This window comes from Pan paniscus, chromosome 3 (genome assembly GCF_029289425.2).
Source record: "Pan paniscus chromosome 3, NHGRI_mPanPan1-v2.0_pri, whole genome shotgun sequence".
Lineage (NCBI taxonomy): Eukaryota > Metazoa > Chordata > Mammalia > Primates > Hominidae > Pan > Pan paniscus.
Window position 1 is genome coordinate 156,963,492 of NC_073252.2, and position 22,133 is coordinate 156,985,624.

At 41.5% G+C, this 22,133-nt stretch overlaps 1 protein-coding gene across 5 annotated transcripts in view; it reads left to right on the forward strand.

Moving 5' to 3' along the window:
• Positions 1-3,779: 3,779 nt before the first annotated feature.
• The window catches only part of RAPGEF2 (Rap guanine nucleotide exchange factor 2), a 261,346-nt gene continuing 242,992 nt past the window's right edge, over positions 3,780-22,133 (forward strand). For 3 of the 5 annotated variants that reach the window (XM_034959339.3, XM_034959340.3, XM_034959344.3), the window contains exon 1: positions 3,780-3,958. In XM_034959339.3, coding sequence (XP_034815230.1) covers positions 3,890-3,958 — 69 coding nt within the window. In that variant the 5' untranslated portion in view covers positions 3,780-3,889. The remainder of the gene's footprint in view (positions 3,959-22,133) is intronic. The other 2 variants (XM_034959342.4, XM_034959343.4) reach the window with 1 other exon arrangement.

Genomic DNA, 22,133 nt, shown 5'->3' on the forward strand with positions numbered 1-22,133 from the left:
TGGCCTCAAGCTATCCTCCTGGTTCAGCCTCCCAAAGTGCTGGGATTACAGGTGTAAGCCACTTTGCCTGGCCAGACTATTCAATTTGTACTCTCTTTTTATAAAACAGAAAACAGGCTCAGAGAGGTTAAGTTTCCTCTCCCAGTTTTCTCCCCGCAACCAGGGACACAAGTGAGATAATGTATGTAAAAATCTCATACAAATACAAGGTAACATGAACTACTTCATGTATCCATTTAATACCTATTTGTTGGCTGCCTGTCTTGTGTTGAGGATATAGCAGTAAATAAAAGGGACAAACATCCCTGACTTAGAAGCTTACATTACAGTGGAGGGATAAAACAATAAATAAGTATAGATGGTTCTCAATTTATGATGGTCAATAAATTGACTTTCGATTTTTCCACTTTATAATGGGTTTATCAGGGTATTAAATGCATTTCTGACTTACAATATTTGCGACTTACAATGGTTTCTCAGGATGTAACCCCATCCTAAGTGGGCAAGCACCTGTACAATATACAGTATGTTAGGTGGTAAGTAAAGCGACGAAGATAACCAGAGTGTATGGAATTACAGGGAAGGTGACATTCAAATGAAGATATGATGACAATGAGGAACAACATTCTATATTTTGGTTGTTGTGTGTGTGCATTTTTCTTTTTGTTTTTTGTTTTTGTGGGTGCAAGTGGGGTGGGGAGAGGGGGAGAGATAATCCAGGCAGTAGAGGGAACAGCAGATGGAAAGGTCATGAGACTGGAATTTGCTGTTTCAGAAACAACATGGAGGCTAATGTGCTTGGGAACAGAATAGTAGAAGAGGTCAGAGAGATAAAGGTCCATAGGATATTCAGGCCATGGTAAGACTTTGGCTTTTACCTTGAGTGGTATGAGGAGCTAAGCAGAGGAATGATTTGAGAAGGAGTGAAAAGAATTCACACTTTGGCTGCTGTGTTGGAAATGAACTGTATGGCAAGCAAGGTTAGAAAGAGGGGGACCAGGTGGGTGGTTATGACAAAGTGCTGGCCAGACATGATGCTGGATTGCACCAGGGTCATGGCAGTAGAAGTGGTAGATAAAGGTTAGAGTTCAGATATGGTATTCTGGAGGTTGAGCTGACGATTTTTACTGACACTTTTGAGGTATAACAGAAAGAAAGGAGTCAAAGAAGTCAAAGTTTTCACCCAGGAAGTGAGAATGGTGTAGATGTGATTAACAGAGGATGGGGAAGGCTGTGGGTGTCTGAGACAGGAGATCTGGAGCCTGGTTTGCACATGTGAATTCTGAGATGTCTATTAGACACCAGGTGGAGATGTCAGTTATATTTTTTCACTTCATTGGGTTTGAATTCTTTTATCTGCCTCTCTCCTTTTTTCAGAGCTGTATTGGCACTTATTCATGTTCCTTTGCTTTCAAGGTAGTGGCCTATGTCATAGAGAATTTGATGTTGGCGCTCAACTAAGAGGTGAAAGAGAAATATAGAGAAGCAGTTCCAGCAAGAGTAATATAAAAAGGTCTACAGATACAATTTGTAACTCAGATTCCCTTTCACAAGGTTGGGCAGGGACAGTCCCTTTGCTAGGAAGTCACACAAGCTGTTTAGTGCACACAGGTGACTTAAGGAACCCCAAAATGTTAGCTGACAATCTATTCCAAGTGTTTAGATGTTGAAAAGCATGTTTGAAAATTTGATAAAAGTTCAACGCAGTAGCTCATACATAAAACTCATTGTCTCTATGATATCAAAATATGAACTTGTGGGGGGTGGGGGCAAACAAAAATAAATCCCTGGGACTAGAACAGCAGAGTGGTCCCCGATGCTTGGGCTGACCTTAACACACCTCTACGTGGCCGGGGCAAGGAGTCGGGGGGAGCTGAGGCAATCAGCAGGAGCGGTGACATCTTGAAGGACGAGGTATTGTTTCTGCACCATGTGGGTCCGGTTTGGAAATTTGAGCATCTAGAGGAGGAGGCTTGTTTTGTCCAAGGCAAAGCCAGACCTACCAATAAATGTTTCTGATTATGTCACAGAACTTGCCATCCTGGTCTGTCGCTAAGGAGTGATCAACTTTAAATCTGGAGTGTTTGTTGGTCCAGGGGTGGTAGTGGGTCTGGTGTTGAAACCTCTCTGCCTAATTTCGTGGTCATTTTACTGTCTGAGGTGCCAGAGTGGGCTTGGAAAGCAGGGGAGGGTGCAGCAAATTACAAATAAGCAAAATAAATCCTAAGAGGATTTATCGCCACAGAAGCAACTCGGACGCAACTCTTGGGCTCAAAAAGAATGCCCAGTACAGCCCGGGCTGGTGGGCCGGTCTTTTGCCCAAGGTTAGCTTTCAGCCCCTGGGCGGCGGCGTGGCGCCAGGAGCGGGCGGGGAGCAGCGACCCGACGCGGCTGGGTCTCCTAGTAGGGCGCGTCGGGTGTGGGGAGGGGGCGCGGCGTGAGACAGTGGGGGACACTGCGTGAGGAAAGCCCTGCGCTTCTCTCCGGGGCACCAGTACTTGCGCCCCCTCTTCGGGTCCAGGCCGCGCGCGGGACCCGACAGCCCGGCCGAGGGCTCCGCGACCCCCTTGCGGCCAGAGCGCGGCTCACCTGGGCGCCGCCGAAGGTGCCACTCAGACGCGAGGGCGCGGCCGGCTGGCGGGCGGGGAGCGGGGAGGCGGCACCCGGCGCGACGGGGCTGCCCCGCCCCCCGATGATGCGGCGGCCGCCGACTCGCCCCCACGCTGTCACTCATTCCTCACCATGGTTGCAGCACAAAGCAACAAGCCCCGGAGGCCGCTTCCTCCCTGAGGAGCGGCTCCGGCGGCCGGAGAAGGCGCAGGAGGAGGAAGAGGCGGAGGAAGAGGAGGGGAATCGCCGCTTCCCAAACACTCTCTCCGACGGGGCTGTGCGCGGCGCTCGGCTTTCGGCCCTCGGACGCCCGCGCCGGGAGTCCAAACCCGGGCTGTCCGCGGCCCCCTCTTCTCCCTCCTCCGCCCCGCGCAGACGAGGAACAAAGTTGCCGAGAGCGACTGGGCCGGAGGGCTGCAGCCCGGGCCGGGTGCTCTGGCCGCGGCGGCGGCGGCGCCGGCGCCGGGGCAGCTCCGCTCCGGGCGCGCTGATGGGGGGAGGCGGCGGCGGCGGAGCCCACAGCGGCGGCCCGAGCAGCAGAGGCGGCGGCGGCGGCGGCGGCTGGGCGGCCCGAGGGGATGCAGCAGCAGTCGGGAGGGACGGCCGAGCCCAGTAGACAGAGACCAGGAGCGGCGGCCGAGGCGATCGGGCTTCGCAGCGCCCGGACCTGAGCCAGACCCACCCGGTCCGTCCTCCCGACCGGCGGCCGAGGCGCCCGAGCGCCCGAGGACTGGGGACGCGGAAGATCCAAGTGATTCTCGGAGACCCCTGGGCGGCGGCGCAAGCCCCTGAGAGGAGGGGGCGACCCTCAGCGCCGTGGGGGAGGAGGCTCCGCCTGCCCACAGCCCTCCCCACTGCCACTCGTACCTCCCTAAAAATAACTCGGGCCCGCTGGGGCCAGGAGGAGCCGCCACTGTCCCCCGAGTAGAGCCGGGGAGGCGTGTCGAGCCAGGGCCGGAGGAAGCCGGCGGAGCGGCGAGGAAGAGGAGGAGGAGGAGGAAGGGGAGTTCCGCCTGCGGGCCGCATCGCACGGCAGCCTAGGGGCGCCGCGACCCTCCCGGCTGCGTCCAGCCCCTCGCGCCTGTACCGCGCTCTCGGCCGCCGGGCCCAGCCGAGCCGCCCCCCCGCGGGCCCCGCGCCGCCGCCGCCGCCGCGGTTTGGCTGATTAGTCGCGGGCGGGCGGGCGGGCGCAGCGCGCAGGGCGGAGGCAGCAGCGGCGCTGGGCCGGGAGGAGGCCGGCCAGGGTGCGGAGCGGCCCCGGCCCGCTCCCAGAGGGGAGATGGCGTCCTACGTAGATAACAGCTTCCGCCAGGCGGTGATGAAGAATCCCCCCGAAAGGACCCCCCAGGTGAGAACGCGGCGGCCGCCTGCACTTGGCCGGATTTCTGCCTCGCAGGCTGCGTCTTCCCCTGTCCCCCCAACCTCCTTCCTGACACATTTCGCCCCGAGCACCCCACTTCTTGCATCAGGACCCCCAACTTCCAAAGGCATCCCACCTCCGAGTCTTTTACTCCGCCTATCCTGGTTTTATTTTTCCCTCTCCTTGACATTCTGCTCCTTAACTCTTCCCTCCCCATGACTGACCTTTCCCACTATGTTGCCCAGCCGAGAGAGAGAGAGAGGGAGAGACAGAGAGAGAGAGAGAGAGAGTGTGTGTGTGTGTGTGTGTGTGTGTGTGTGTGTGTGTGTGTGAATGTGTGAATTCTCTAGCTTTCCCTCTCCCCAGCCGCCCTCGGTGGCCTCTGAATCTCAGGGGATGGAGTCTCATCTCCCCTCGGGCAGCGATTCTTGCTCCCTCTGACTCCAGATCCGTTCCTCCCCTTGCAAGTGACCCTTGGAGTTCAGTGGTGTTTGAAAGGTATAGGAGGAAACCTGTATGGTTGTGCTAAAGACAAATCCATGCTGACCTTCAGTAAAACATTGAGGTGTTTGTATGTTTACTGTTTTGCTTTTGTTTTTTAAAGGTTACTGCTTTCAATTGAAGGGAAAAAAAGTTGAATAGCTAAGTTAGTGCTTTTAGTATAAATTGCAGACATAGCTGCAGAGCAGGCATGTTCCAATACAACCTCGGGAAGGGCACCCTGCGGATTCTTTTGGTGTTGCACAACCTTGTCAAAATTAGATAAGTTTGTTAACCTTTATACATTTGTTTACCTGCAGGCTTACTCTTCTCTTACTTATAGCGGCTGATAGGGTTGGATTTGGTTGTCTCAAGTTTTACTGGAGAGGGGGAAATTTTATAAAAATGTGGTAGCTTAATTTTCTCCGCCTTTAGTTGCTGACTGGATAATGACGCATATTCCTAAGCGTTGGGATGGTGACTACAGGAGATCCTGCCTGCCAACCCTCTTAAGACAAATAAGCCCTCCTGATCCTTGGGACCATCAGACATTTAGGATCTAATGCTTGAAAGTGTTGCTTCGCTTGTTAGATGTTGGATGCCATCTGTTCAAATCCAAATGCTCTCCTTCTCTGATGTTGATTATTATTTACTGTGGGGAGAGCATAATAAAATAGACTCTTCCCCTGGCTGCCTTTGGACAAGCCCCAAGAGTGGCACCTGGTACCGTTTTTGATTTTTCATTTTCCTTGATGGAGCTGTCACATCTGGGAGATCATGGATAGATTGCACATATTTATCAAACGTGTGCAAGATGGCTGTAATTTTACAAGAAAATTTATCTGTCTCCAGAAAGTTCCCATTCTAAAAGACTGTTTTTATCCCAACAAGGAATGTCCTGCATTGATCTTGTTCTTCTCTTGGTGTTGCACACGCTGCCTTTCCTCTGCCTTTCTCATCTATTTGTTTTAAAATGGTCAGTTGGATCAGTCTTCTGCATCTGAAAATGCACATTCCCTGTCTCAGTGTGAAGGAAAAGCAGATTTCAGTGAGATATTTCATTTCCTTTCAAGAATATTGTTTTAAGTGCCAAGTGAAATTACGCATGCTGAGAATATTAGAACCTAGCAAGGCTGGTCAGAAAATGATGTCAGAGGCCTTTGGTGGAAATTAGAGAAGGGGGAAGTGGTGCATTTGGTTGATTAGTTAGAAGAATAACAATGACTAAAACCTACTATCAGGTTGGGGGGCGGGTCACCAAACAAGACTAGAAGAGACAAAACCTCCACTGTGACTGTGGGCCCACTGTGCCAAATAAATGAACTGTTAAACTTTCCTGTTCCCCTGCCAGTTGTGTAGAATAGAGTAAAAACTGACCCAACACAGAACTTGGCCTGGGCCAGCTACTACTACTAACCCCACGACATGAAAGCTTTATTGACAGTCGGAAGGCAGCCCATTTGCCCTACCAAACCTTCATAGAAAAAGTAAACATAAGGAAACCTACCAAACATTTCAAACATTCCTAAGTGTCAGCCCTATTAACTTTGATGTTCGTTTGGTTATTACTACAAATCCCCACGTTTATTTGTTTTCAAGAGAAAGTTGTTCGAAATGTGAACGTTTTCCATCTTTACCTGACTGGCCAGGAGTAATCTTATAAAAATTTGAAATTTACTCAAAAATTATAAAAAAAAAGTTTTTGTAGAAGGTACTTTTTATGTTAAGAATGCTTTGTTAATGGAACGCTGGAAGATTTTCCATACAGCCTTGTCTTATAAATGTTTGTGAGTTCGAATTTTATAATATTAGAAAAGCAACCATGTTAAATAAGCTTGATATCATGAACAGAAGGACAGGAATTAGGAAAGTTTTGCTGTTTTGCTTCCTTCTGTTTCTGAGGATAGACTCGATAAAGGAGTTTGCGTGATTCTCGTTATAGGCAAAAGGAAAAGAATTGGGGAACACATGTAATTTTTTTTCCTGCTGTTCATTTCTGTTTGTTTTTTAAAGTCTTGCTGGCCTCATTCATTTCCCAAGCTCCGTGAAAACATAGTTTTGTATTTAGGTCAATCAATTGCCTAGAAGTAATCCTGATGTCATTGGTGCAACCTAAGAAGTTGGCTAGAAGAGAATCTAGGGGTGGGAAGAGTACCAGGAACTTTCATAAATTGGGAGCTTTTCATGTCCACCTGCACAATGGAAACACATTTCAGTTATATCTTTAGAGAGGGGGAATAGTAAGGAGAAATACCAAAAAAATTATCATCTAAGTTTTAGCCAGGTTATACATACTCAGTTTCAAGAGACTATCACTATTTCACCTGATATTGTGAGAGGAGGAGGAAAACTCTGATCCAATGTGTGTCCCATATTGTGTGTCTGGAAACCTGGCTGAGTTCTAGTCAATGGGGCATTGTATTCTAAATAACAAACTTCCTTGAAAATAATGAGCCCTGAAAACATTCTACTGATATTTTTCAGTGCACCTCTGTTGAAAAACAGGACTCTTAAGTAATTGCTTTATTTAACCATTTGGGTTTATGTCTTTAATCACTTAAATGAGAAGCTTGGTCACCAAGGCAATTTGGTGAAGTAAAAGATGTAAATAAATTACAAACAGCTTTTATCCCCCAAGGCTTATACAATAAAATGGTTTTTCTAAACCATTTTGTTAACTTGTTGAGTTCAGGCCCTTTGAAATTGCTTCTGTAGAGTGTCTAAATGCATACCATTTTCAGTTTTTCAGGTGAAACATCTGTTGCAAAACTGTTTCCTCTCTTTAAAGACCTAATGTAATGCATTTTTAGCTAGTTGTAAAAGTTACTGTTAAAAATGTTATGTGTAAAATAACCCCCACCGCATCTCCTCCTAGTTAATAATCTTACTTTTTTTTGGGCTATTACAACTTTTGATATAAGTACTAACTCATTGATGTGTTATAAAGAATACAGGACTTAATTCATTGCGAAGTCACTTGGTAGAATTCATCGTGAGTCATAATGAGAGGGCTGAAAAAAATAACTTTAGCTCAGAGAACTGTAAATTATGAGAAACGGCATGAAAGAATATCTCTGACAAATATTTAACTTTCAAATCTAATGGAAGAATTGTGTCTGTTATAGTTAAATTTTCCATTTGAGTTTCTTTTTACCATTGCTTATAAGCAGACTCATATTTGTCAGCTTATACTCTCATTATATTTTAGCCCATTTTGGGGCTCTAGTAATATTTGTTTCTTAAATAGTTTTGTTCATAGAATACAACTAAACTATCTGTATGCTATTTAAAAAGCATGTCTCATAAAGAAATGATTGGCCACAAGCAGTTAGATTTCATAACAATGACATTTGAATTTCTTGGTACAGAAATACATTTATAACTGAAATATTAGCTTCAAACTCTATTGGTATGTGACTTTGAACAAATGAGGAATTAAATTTATGATAAAAATATTAACATTCCTTGCAATATTGATAGAACCTTAGTCACCTTCAAATAACCCTTTAAACATTTAGTAATTAACAGTTCCATAATTAGCTTTGCATATCTTGGCTAAGGTTCAAAATGAAAATCTCTCCAACTGCAGTGCTTTATGCAGATACTGGTTTAATGCAGTCGCAGTCATTCCCAAATGCTGGAATTTCACAGAACTTTCTTTTTTTTTTTTTTTTTTTTTTAAGGAGAAGATGATCACCTTGGTTTTTCTCTCAAGAAGGAACATAAAATAAAAACAAAACTAGTTATAACTTCTTATCACTATCATTTAATCTCACTGTTTTTAAGAAAGGAAGGATGCAGTGTTATTCTAAAGCTCAGTTTTGAAAGAAAATATTGTTTGCGTCATAAGAAAATTCACTGCATTTTTTCATTTAAATTTTACTTTGGACCTGAAAAAAACTTATTTGGGTAGATTTTGGATGATGTAAAGAATCACAATAAGGTCTTTCTTTGGTGATATTTGGTGAGATGGGGTGCTTTCAGGATGGTATGGCGATAGACAATGTTTGGTAAGAGAGCGAGATATATATATTTGGAATAGGGTCTTGCTTTGTTGCCCGGGCTCACTGCAGCCTCTATCTCCCAGGCTCAAATGATCCTCCTGCGTCAGCCTCGAGTAACTGGGTCTACAGGCTTATGTCACTGTGCCTGGCTAATTTAAAAAATTTTTTGTAGAGATGAGGGTCTCGCTTTGTTGCCTAGACTGGTCATGAAGTCCTGGGCAGAAGCGATCCTCCTGCTTCAGCCTCCCAAAGTGCTGGGATTACAGGTGTGAACCACTGCACCTGGTCCATTGGTGATAATTTGAAATTCAAGTTGCATAAAATTATAATGGGATGCGCCTCAGATATAAATGGACTATCCGAAATAATGATATGATAACCTTCTAGAAATAAAAACTCTGATTTTGCTTGATTCATATGAAAACTTAATGAGAAAAAAATTATTCCTTCTTTGTAAATTTTATATGGAAGTAACTTTGGACAGGAGTGGTGACACATACCTGTAATCCCAGCACTTTGGGAGGCTGAGGTGGGAGGATCTCTTGAAGCCCAGGTGTTCAAGACCAGCCTGGGCATCATAGCAAGGCCCCGTTTCTATTTTAAAAGAAAGGTAAATTTGATTTAGACTTAGGAGATATGGAAACCACTGAAAATCGTTGGTCCTTGATAATCCATATTTTATGGGGTATTCCTTCTCTTCACTCCATTTTTGGTAACAATTTCCTCGTCGGTAAAATGGATAATAGCTGTCTGAGGTTTTGTGGATTAAGTGAAAGTACATTATTTAGTGTAATGCCTAATGTTCGTCCTCTTTATAGCATATTTTATATAATTTCTATTATTTAACAGGCCTTGGGAATTCAAAGATGAAATGTGTGTCCCTCAAGTAACTCACTAATCTATTGTTATCTTATAAGTAGATTGTAATTCATGAGTGCTGTAACAGCTATCCTATGACAGCACTGAAGAGGATATGGACTTCCTAGATGAATATGTATTGAGTTGTAGGGGAGTAAGAATTCACCTACCAGTGAACTAGTGTACATGAAGTGGTATTCCAGATTGACCTACTGTCATATGAGTAGCACACCTGGTAAGACAACATGTGCAGCTCTTCGTTCAGTGTGCTGGGAACCAGGGGACTGAGGGAGGGGGTAAGGAATGATTACTGGCATTTAGAAGCTCATGGTTTGTGAGGGTAGTGAGGAGACCAAGAGTTCTGTTAAAGACTGATGTTCATTTTCCTGGCTTGAGATGGCTGGGAAGCTGAATTACACAGTGGTGATGGATTAGAAATATTGCAGGAGTAGAATCTGCTGGACAGGCTGGCTGAATGTGTGCACGTTTTATATCTCATTATATTAAAACTGTGTTTGAATCATACCAGTGCAGCCTAATTATGGCACAGGATGATCTGGATATTTCATAGTTCATAGGAAAAAATCCAAGTTGTTGAATATAGTTTTCTTGATTTTTAAGATTTCTCACACTATTTTTTTCCCTTAAACATTAATGTCTTCTACTACATGTACATTCTGGGAATCTAGTTTGAAATATCTGGTTAATCATATAGTTAAACTAGGCCAGGTGCTGTGGCTCATGCCTCTAATCCTAGCACTTTAGGAGGCTGAGGCGGGTGGATCACTTGAGGTCAGGAGTTCAACACCAGCCTGGCCAACATAATGAAACCCTGTCTCTACTAAAAATACAAAAAATTAGCCAGGTGCCTGTATTCCCAGCTACTGGGGGAGACTGAGACAGGAGAATCACTTGAACCCGGGAGGCAGAGGTTGCAGTGAGCCGAGATTGTGCCATTGCACTCCAGCCTGGGTAACAAGAGCAAAACCCCATCTCAAAAAAACAAAACCCAAAACACCATCGTATAGTTGTACTAAATATATTTCTTAATCTGTAATGATAATGTGATTTCCAAGCATTTCATCATTTGGAAGAGTTGGAGAACTTCTGAATTTAAGCAGGCAAAAATGAACTTATTTATATAAAAACTCAAAATTGACTTGTGACGACACAATGTAATGATGGCATTGAGTCTTTGAGAACAATTTTTTACTCCTTTATACCATTTTTTGTTTAGATAAATTAATTGATGTTGGTAAATTAGGAGAAGCAATTTGTAGTACATATAATTGATCTTGTAGCTTTATCAGAGCTAGAATATATATATATTTATGTATTTATATAGTTAAAACTATGTTCAAGTGATTATGTCAGTCGTTGTAGGAAGAAAAATAAGTATTGCCACATTATTTTGACTTTTAGAATTTTTATCTTTTCAGGAAAAAAAAAAACCACCCTTGTTTTCACATGCAAAATCGCCACTACCTACTGAATTTTAAGAAGCGTGTGTTTCTTGCTGTATTCAGCTGTTTCCTTTTTTCCTCCAGTCTGTGAAAGAATTTACCCTTGGTGCGATGGTGGTGGGGTTATTGGGTTTTGTGGAGGAAACAGCTTGGTCCTTGGATTTTAAGTTGTCCTGGCTCCACCTCTTCTGTGCTTTCATATCCATTATGTATAAGAAGTGTTTTGGGAGAGTTAGTGTCAGTGACTTGAAGAGGAACTTTGTTTTGTCATTAGAACTAAACTTGTCTTCCTCTGGCTGTTGTTTCTCATTGCTTGCCTTCCACAGGTTGAAAATAATGGACTGTGGAGCTTTAGAATTAAAATAAGTGAATAAAAATGTACATTTCGCTGCCGTTTGCAGTTTAGTTGACAAACCGACACAGTGTAATATCTGCCCCTTGGCACCTTTCTGTTCTTCTCTAGCTCATGGTATTTGTTTTCACCCAACATAAAAACGAAGAAGAAAGGTAGAGAACACTGAACGAGAATTAATCATTAGGTCATTCTGGGGAAGTCTGATAGTAACTTTCTTAGAAGCCAACAATCAGTGGATCTGAGAGGTTTATGGTACTATGGTGATTATCTGATTTCTCCTGAAAATTCATTCTAGAGTTAAGACTCATTATCTTTTAAAATGTATTTTATTTTTTAATGACCAGTCTTCAGTGGAATCATTATCTTTCTTAAACTTTTTAGCTTGAGATAAATGTAGATTCACATACAATTGTAGGAAATAATGGGGAGAGATCCTGTGTGTACCCTTTAACCGGTTTCTCCCATTAGTAATAGCTTATAAAAACTGTAGTGTAATATCACAATCAGGATATTGACATCAGTGCAATCAAGAAACAAAGCAATTCCAGCACCACAAATGGTTCTTGTTGGACTTTTATAGCCACAGTCACTCCCCCACCCCACCTCTGGGGATCTCTAATCTGTTCCATTTCTATAACTTTGTCATTTCAAAAATGTTATTAATTGGAATCGTACAGTATATGGCCTTTGGAGATTGACTCCCCTCCCCCTGCGCAGCATCATTAAGGCTTATTACCTTTTGGTTAAAATGAATTTCTGTTGTTGTTAGTGAATAGTTTGGCCTTGTGCTTCTAAAATACCAATAATGTCTGAGGATTGGGGGGGTTGGTGGTAAAAGGTGAGATGGGTTTAATAGTGACAATGAAGAGAAAGTTCTGTGATAATGCGTATACATATAGAGCAAAGAGCATAAGGCCTTGGATGAGCAAGAGTTGTGATAGCATACCACATTTGGGAGATTTTGATATATGTATTTCCTTTTCATATTTTTTTTTGTCATAATGGAAGTAGTAAGGTTAGCCTTAGCCTTCATATTCTCCAATTGAAATTTAAAAAATAAAATCAGAAGGAAGTCTAATGACTGTATATACAAAAGGGAGTCCCAATGGCCAAATTTGGGACAATTTGAGAAGCAAATCATGACAGTAATGGACTATAACCCCTAGGGAAGAAAATATCCACGAGCCCATACTGATATAAGTAAGTAGTTGAATAAATAAATAAAAGCAGGAGAAGAGACACCTCTTTGTTATAGAATTCTAATTAGAAAATGAAGGAATGATGGAAATAGAAAATCACCAGCAGGTAAACACCATAGTAGCAATTGTTACAGGCAGGAATCATCAATGGATGCCAAAATTAGTGGGTGAAGGTATGATGAAAAATATCATCATAGATCAGTATCATCAGGATATTTGCATAGTCTCAAAATATCTCCCCCACAAAATTAATTAACTGTAAAGGAAAAAATCAATACTTAATAGTGAAGAAAACTGGTAATATCAAATTAACCAGATCATCAAAGTTAATATCATTAGTAATAAGACATGTCAACATCATGTGTCTGCTGATATAATAATGTATTGAGAAAGAGATATCTCTGGTATTCTTAACTAAAAATCAACCTAAGTGGAGCAAATATCAGATAGACTCAAATTTAAGGACATTTTACAAAATAACTGGCCAGTATTCCCTGAAAGTATTGAGGGTGTGGAAGATGAAGAAATGCCCAAGAACTGCCACACATTGGAAGAAACTAAGGACATGTGATAACCAAATGCAATGTAGGATTCTGGAATTGATCCTGGACGAGAACAACAACAAAAAAACATTATTAGGATGACTGATGAAATTTGAATATTTAGATAACTTTACCACAATTATTGTAGATGCTAAATTACGGGAAGCTGGGTAAACAGGGGATCTTTGACCTGTTTTTTAAATAACCTTTTTTACTCTAAAATTATTTAAAACTTCAAAGTTAAAAAAAGGAAGCATAGCTTTTGAAGTTTTTTTTGTGAACCTGAAAAGGGGATACCAAATTACTACTTTTTAAGACATCTTTTAGGCTGGGCATGGTGGCTCACTCCTGTAATCCCTGCACTTTGGAAGACTGAGGCGGGTGGATCACCTGAAGTCGGGAATTCGAGATGAGCCTGGCCAACATGGCGAAACCCCTTCTCTACTAAATATACAAAAAATTAGCCGGGAGTGGTGGCGCATGCTTGTAATTCCAGCTACTTAGGAGGCTGAGGCAAGAGAATCACTTGAACCCAGGAGGTGGAGGTTGCAGTGAGCTGAGATTGCACCATTGCCCTCTAGCCTGGGTGACGGATGAGACTCTGTCTCAAAAAAAAAAAAAAAAAAAAGTATATTTTTTTCAAGTTTAATAATTTACTTTTAATGAAGAGCCTAGTACCTTTTAAGTGAATATTTTGTGTGTATTGAACCACTAGTAAAATGGTTGAGGCAGTATATTTATAGTTGGAGAAACTTGAAAGCACACACACACATAATAGCTAATAAATAAATGGATGAGAAGAGATAAAATAGTAACGTTTATTTTATTTTATTTATTTTTGCAACAGGATCTCACTGTGTCACCCAGGCTGGAGTGCAGTGACATGATCATGGCTCACTGCAGCCTTGTCCTGGGCTCAAGGATCCTCGCACCTTAGGCTCCTGAGTAGCTGGGACCGCAGGCATGCACCATCATACCTGGCTAATTTTTTTTTTTTTTTTTTGAGATGGAGAATGCAGTGGCGCGATCTCAGCCATTCCCAGCAACCTCCACCTGCTGGGTTCAAGTGATTCTCCTGCCTCAGCCTCCTAAGTAGCTGGGATTACAGGTGCACACCACCATGCCCAGCTAAGTTTTGTATTTTTAGTAGAGACAGGGTTTCACCATGTTGGTCAGGCTGGTCTCGAACTCCTGACCTCGTGATCCGCCCACTGCAGCCTCCCAAAGTGCTGGGATTACAGGCGTGAGCCACTGCGCCCAGCCCTAATTTTTGCATTTTTTTAGATCTGTGTCTTGCTATTTAGCCCAGGCTGGTCTTGAACTCCTGGGCTCAAGCGAACTTCCCCTCTCGGCCTCCCAAAGTGCTGGGATTATAGGTGTGAGCCACCTTGCTTGGCCAGAATTTTAACAATTTATTCACCTTTATTCCTACCTGAATTTTGTTGATGTTCCCAAGATGGAGTGTATTTTGTCAGTGTTTAATGTTTCGTGATTCTGAATTTAAGTAGATTACAATATTTGTTATAAGAAAAATTGTAGGAAATAGAATATTCCATGTATGTTAAGCAAAATAGAAAAATTGTGGTAGTAGCTTAAGGAAGTCAATCCCAATGAAATTTAAATTGTAGATTCTCTCTTCCCCACTTTTTTCTTTCTTGTGACCTTAAAAATTCTTTAAATGGTTACTTTTGGTAGGAGTGAGGGGGTGGAAGGGGAGGGAAGGGAATGAATGGCAAGGGTGTGTTTAAAAAGTCTAGTCAGAGGCACTGTTACAGCTATGGATAATAGTGTTATCTAAGCTGAGTGTACTGAGTACTTTCATCTAGATGTCTTAAAAGGACTTTAGTAGGATATAAAAAGAAAGTAAAAAGGAATTTTTAAAATCAAATTAAGGCAAACAATCTCTACACATTTTCCCCCTTGTATCTATGCCTTTACATTTAGGTTATAAAATCAGCCCCCCTCCCCAATCCCACGGATTAGCCAACTATCTTTCCTTTTTTGATTTTTTGGTAGTAAGTACTGGAGAATGAATGCTGTTTTTAATATTATGTATTTTTTTCATAACTGAAATTGGCGTTAGAAGATTGGATTAAAAAACATGAGACCTAACATTTTAGATAATTGTAAATATAGTGTAAGCAGGAAGATATTTACTATTTTCAATAATAAAGACATAAATCACTTGTTTTCTGTATTTTAAGAAACTTTTGCTGGTATTTGATATTTTAAATAATAAGTTGCATTTGAGGGCACAAATGAAACAGAAAAGAGCAGGCCAGGTTTTGAAGTAACTAATTGTATAAAATAAAATGAAAAATGTGTAAACATACAGGTGTGGACTAAACCTATTTGACATTCATCCATGTATTCATATAGAAACTATTTGAATTCTGCAAAGCAATAAGTTTCTGATTTTTTTTTCCCTCTAAGCTACTTCATGCATTCTTACAAACTCCATTTCCTTTTAAACACAGTCAAATTTATTAGGGAATATTTGGTCAAATTGTTAAAGGTATTTCTCTGCTACCTGACTTCAAACTATACTACAAGGCTACAGTAACCAAAACAGCATGGTACTGGTACAATAACAGACACATAGACCAATGGAACAGAATAGTGATCTCAGAAATAAGACCACACACCTACAACCATCTGATCTTTAACAAACCTGACACAAAAACAAGCAATGGGGAGAGGATTCTCTATTTAATAAATGGTGCTGGGAAAACTGGCTAGCCATATGCAGAAAATTGAAACTGGGCCCCTTCCTTACACCTCATACAAAAATTAACTCAAGATGGATTAAAGACTTAAATGTAAAACCCACAACTGTAAAAACCCTAGAAGAAAATCTAGGCAATACCATTCAGGACATAGGCACGGGCAAAGATTTTATGATGAAAACGTCAAAAGCAATTGCAGCAAAAGCAACAATTGACAAATAGGATCTAATTAAACTAAAGAGCCTCTGCACAGCAAAAGAAACTATCATCAGAGTGAGCAGACAACCTATAGAATGGAGAAAATTTTTGCAATCTAGCCATCTGACAAAGGCCTAATATCCACAATCTACAAGGAACATAAACAAATTTAGAAGAAAAAAAGAATCCCTTCAAAAAGTGGGCAAAGGACGTGAACAGACAATTCTCAAAAGAAGACATTCATTGCAGCCAACAAACATGGAAAAAAAGCTCAACATCACTGATGATTAGAGAAATGCAAATCAAAACCACAGTGAGGTACCATCTCACGCCAGTCAGATGGCAGTTATTAAAAAGTCAGGAAACAACAGATGCTGGTGAGGCTGTGGAGAAATAGGAATGCGTTTGTGGAAGTATTTTGTGGAAGATGGTGTGGTGATTCCTCAAAGACCTAGAAGCAGAAATATCATTTGACCCAGCAATCCCATTACTGGGTATATACCCAAAGGAATATAAATAATTCTGTTATAAAGATACATGGAAGCATATGTTCATTGCAGCACTATTCACAATAGCAAAGACATGGAATCAATCCAAATGTCAATCGCTGATAGACTGGATAAAGAAAATGTGGTACATGTACACCATGGAATACTCTGTAGGCTGTGAGATCATGTCCTTTGCAGGGAGATGGATGGAGCTGGAAGCCATTATCCTCAGTAAACTAACACAAGAACAGAAAACCAAACACTGCATGTTCTCACTTACAAGTGGGAAGCTGAACAATGAGAACACATGGACACTGGGGCCTGTCAGTGTTGGGGGAGGGAGAGCATCAGGAAAAACAGCTAATGCATGCTGGGCTTAATAACTAGGTGATGGTTTGATGGGTGCAGCAAACCACCATGGCACACTGTTACCTATAACAAGCCTGCACATTCTGCACATGTATCCTGGAACTTAAAAATAACAAAAGTATTTATCTAAGTTGTATCTTATAGTTATTGTATTGAAAAATGGCTTCATCAAATTTATACATTTCTAAATGACTAGAAATGAGTTTTAAAAACTTGTGAGTTTAAAAAACTTGAAACATAGTATCATAAAATGCCAAGAGTTGAAATAAGGAGGAATTTGATAGCATTTCAATGTTTCTAATCTTCATTCATATCTGATCCCCATCCTGTTTTTGTGTAGCTGTGAGAAATTGAAGAGCAAGCTTTAGGGCAAACATTTTCTGTGTATCTGTTGCTTGGATTTGGGATACCACAAGCTTCATTTAGAATCAGTGTGCTTAGAGCCCCAAAAGTTCTTTATTCCCATATGTGGACCTCCTAACATAATCGTCATCTGAGACTTAAGTTGGAATGGGTGAGAATTCCTATCTTGATTCTATTTTCTCTGGTGTGGTTTAAATCTACATCCCATAGTTAGAGGAAACTCTGTGGGAGGCAACATGCTAAAATCATTTCATTTTAAAAGTCCTTGTTCCTACTTTATATATTCTGTGATGGTTGGGTTTTTTTTTTTTCGTAGTTACAAATTCATATCTTTAATTTTAATTGTATTCATAGAATACTTGTTTTGAGTTTAGTGTATTTCCTTCATATAACCCAGTGGTTTTAATCTTGGTCTCTGTTGTCAAACAAACTGCTTTGTGGCCTTGGGCAGGTTACTTCACCTTAGTTTCAGGCTTTTTGATTTCACAGGCTTAAAATTTCACAACCCTGGGCATTGACATTTGTTCATCACCTATTTATTATACCAAGTAAGCATGTTTAATATAACATAAACTTGCTATCCACAAGCCTCATTTAAGAAAGGATATTTTACTGTCATAAAAATAGGAAGGTCATAGTTTCAGAATAAACAAATACAGCTTTGTTTTGCTATATTCTGTTTTTTTTCAAGGATTGATGAAATTTTCACCATGGGTGGGTATTGTAATATTACCAATCTCCTATAATTGTGAAGATTAAATACATTAATGCAGGAGTACCCAACCCCTGGGCCACAGACTGGTAGCAGTCCATGGCCTGTTAGGAACCAGGCCATACAGCAGGAAGTGAGTGGTAGGTGAGAAAGCGAAGCTTCATCTTTGTTTACAGCCACTCCCCATCGCTGGCGTTACTGCCTGAGCTCCGCCTCCTGTCAGATTAGCAGCAGCATTAGATTCTCATAGGAGCACAAACCCTATTGTGAACCGCATATGCAAGGGATCTAGGTTGTGTACTCCTCATGAGAATCTAATGCTTGATGATCTGTCACTGTTTCCCATCATCCCCTAGTTGCAGGAAAACAAGCTCAGGGCTCGTGCTGATTCTACATTACGGTGAGTTGTATAATTATTTCATTATATATTACAATGTAATACAGAAATTAAGTGCACAATAAATGTAATATGCTTGAATCATCCTGCACCCCCCTGCCCAACCCTGTGGAAAAAGGTTGTCTTCCATGAAACTGGTCCCTGGTGCCAGAAGGGTTGGGGACCTCTGCATTAATGTATATTAAAGTATTTTTTTTTTTTTTTTGAGACAAAGTTTTGCTCTTGTTGCCCAGGCTGGAGCGCAATGGTGCGATCTCAGCTCACCGCAACCTCTGCCTCCCGGGTTCAAGCGATTCTCCTGCCTCAGCCTCCCAAGTCGCTGGGATTACAGGCGCCTGCCTCCTTGCCTGGCTAATTTTGGTATATTTAGTAGAGCTGGGGTTTCACCGTGTTGACCAGACTGGTCTTGGATTTCTGACCTCAGGTGATCCACCCACCTCGGCCTCCCAAAGTGCTGGTATTACAGGCATGAGCCACCGTGCCCGGCCCTATTAAAGTTCTTAACACAGTCTCTGGCATTGAATATTTAATAAATATTTACTCTTCTTATTACTGTTTTTCAGTAGTTGATATTCATTACTCTTTTACTTTTTCCCATAGATTAACTTTTCATCGTTAGTTTAATGACTAATTCACTAAAGTGATTTTAATATGTTGATTTGATAGACTTGATTTATAGTACAGATTGTGTTAGGTTTGCAGGTTGCCAAGAACTGCAGATATAGGGGTTAACTCCAGGCTTATTTTTTTTATATACAAGAAAAATCTAAAGGTAGACAGTGCAGGGTTGGGTTGGTGCAGACGCTCAAGGATGTCATTTAAAGAAACTGGCTGAGTCTTCTATTTAGCAAGCAGTTTTAGTCTTCAAAGTCACAAAATGGTAGTTGCCTCAATAATCAGGAAAGGAGAGGGGTGGGTGTTAAATCCTTTTCTTGGTGTTTTGTCTTTTTATTTTGAAGGAAAGCCCTCTCTAGATACTTATTGGCTAAGGCTGTGTCACATGGCTACTCTTGGCTGCAAAAGAGGCTGGAAATTTGAGTATTTTGCTTTTAAGCCTCGATAGTACAGAAAGATGAAGATTAATGGGTGCTGTGAGCTGATGTATTTCTCCAATTTACTTTGCATAGGAGATAGATGTTGTAATAAGCTTATGCAGTGATTCTCAGGAGACCTCTTTGAAAGTCTTATTGAATTATAGAGTTATATTATTGTAGCTACAGTTATGGAATGCAGATATATTCAACTTCTTGGTTCGCTTATTAGGTGTATGATTATTAATTTTTTGAACCTCAGTCTCATTTACAAATAGGGATAAAAATACTAGTGGGTGAGCATTACGTGTAAATATTATAAAACACTGTCTGTAGTGTAAATATTATCATTTCTATGGTAGATGAGTTCTAAACATCCCATCTATTGATTTAAGGATATTGGCATATGATATTTTCTAAATTGGTTCCTTTTGTTTCAGATTTACTCTATTTAAAAAATTCCAGGAATGTATTTCATTTTTTTGGGTGCTCCAATTGTATGTACTGATATGTCTACTTGTAGTAATACTTTGTCATATTTTTAGGACTTCAGTGTTTCATTTGTCATCACTCCCCAAAGCTGAATCATCATTTCTTTTTTGTTTGTTTTTTTGAGTCAGAGTCTCTGTTGTCCAGACTGGAGTGCAGTGGTGCAGTCTCAGCTCACTTCAGCCTCTGCCTCCTGGGTTCAGGCAATTCTCGTGTCTCAGCCTCCTGAGTAGCTGGGATTACAGGTGTATGCCACCACACCTGGCTAATTTTTGTATTTTTAGTAGAGACAGGGTTTCGCCATGTTGGCCAGGCTGGTCTTGAACTCCTGGCCTCACATGATCTACATGCCTTGGCCTCCCAAAGTTCTAGGATTACAGGTGTGAGCCATTGCACCCAGCCAAATCATCACTTCTTATAAATATATATTTTATGTAAAATATACATAAAAGCTAGTTAAATAGGTTTTTGCACTTTGTCAAATTTATACTTACATCATAACTTTATGTCTTTAAGAAAAATAGTTTCATATTGGTTGTTATACAAGATTAGCTTTGATACTAAAACTTTAAGAATGCATTGTGTCCTATCTTAGGACATGATGTGTTACGGGCTTTTTCTGATAGCATTCAAGATTTATATACATAAACTGCTCTTAATGTTTTGTAGTGGGATCAGTTAAACAATTTCCTATCAGAAGCTAATGGCTAGAAATTTTACTGATAAGAGTCTAGCATTTATCATCTTTAAATAAGCTATGTTTCCATAAATTATTTCTTTTGGTGGGACTACAACATATGCCTGAATTTGCAGTCTAAGTTAGGACTCGGTTTTTCTTTAAAATTGATTAACTTGAACTATGTCTGTCAGTCCCACTAAGCTAAGAGTTTATTGGGCTGAGACTTACTGTCCATCTTTTTTTTTTAATTTTTAAATTATTTTATTTTATTTTTGAGAGGGAGTCTTGCCCTGTTGCCCAGGCTATAGTGCAGTGGCGCAATCTTGGCTCACTGCAACCTCTGCCTCCTGGGTTTGAGCGATTCTCCATCCTCTGCCTCCCTACTAGCTGGGACTATCGGCACCCACCACCACGCCCAGCTAATTTTTGTATTTTTAGTAGAGACAGAGTTTCACCGTGTTGGCCAGGTTGATCTTGAACTCCATCTCAAGCTATCTGCCTGCCTTGGCCTCCTAAAGTGCTGGAATTACAGGCGTGAGCTTCTGCACCCGGCCCATCTTTGAAGCTCAGTACTTGCTCAACCTTTTAGCACAGAATTGGAGCTGATAAATGTTTAATGACTTGATCTTGATTTCCTGAGAGTTTTAGACTTGGTGGTACAGGGAAAAATGTACAGTTGAACCTTGGAACAACATGGGTTTGAACTCTGTGGATCTACTCATACATGGACCTCTCCTCTCCCCTCCCCTCCCCTTCTTTTCTCTTTTTTCCTTTCCTTTCTGAGATAGGGTCTTCCTCTGTCTGTTGCCCAGGCTGGAGTACAGTGGTGTGATCACAGCTCATTGCAGCCTCAATCTCTTGGACTCAAGCTCTCCTCCCACCTCAGCCTCTGAATAGCTGGTACTACAGGTGTGTGCTACCATGCCTGTAGCTAATTTTTAATTTTTTTTGTGGAGATGGGGTCTCACTGTGTTGTCCAGTCTGGTCTCAAACTGCTGGGCTCAAGCTGTGCTCCTGCCTTGGCCTCCCAAAGTGTTGGGATTATAAATGTTGGGATTTCAATAAATATATTAAAAAATTTTTTGGAGAATTGCCACAATTTGAAAAAACTTGCAAATGAACTACATAGCCTAGAAATGTAGGTTATGGAGCCGGGCGCGGTGGCTCATGCCTGTAATCCCAGCACTTTGGGAGGCCGAGGCGGGTGGATCACAAGGTCAGGAGTTCGAGACCACCCTGGTTAACATGGTGAAACCCCATCTCTACTAAAAATACAAAAAAAAAAATTAGCCGGGCATAGGTGGTGCATGCCTGTACTCCCAGCTACTCGGGAGGCTGAGGCAGGAGAATGGCGTAAAACCCGGGAGGCAGAGGTTGCAGTGAGGCGAGATCGCACCACTGCACTCCAGCCTGGGAGACAGAGCAAGACTCCATCTCAAAAAAAAAAAAAAAAAAAAGAAATATAGGTTATGGAAAAATTATGAAATATTATGAAAAAGTAGGTATGTCATGAATGCACAAAAAATATTTAGGTAACTAGTCTATTTTATATATGACAATAAGATGTAAACAAATCTATGATAAAATGTTAAAATTTGGCTGGGCGTGGTGGCTCACACCTGTAATCCCAGCACTTTGGGAAGCTGAGGCAGGCGGATCACGAGGTCAGGAGTTTGAGACCAGCCTGACCAACATGGTGAAACCCTGTCTCCACTAAAAATACAAAAATTAGTAGGGCGTGGTGGCGCACGCCTATAATCCCAGCTACTTAGGAGGCTGAGGCAGGAGAACTGCTTGAACTCAGGAGGCA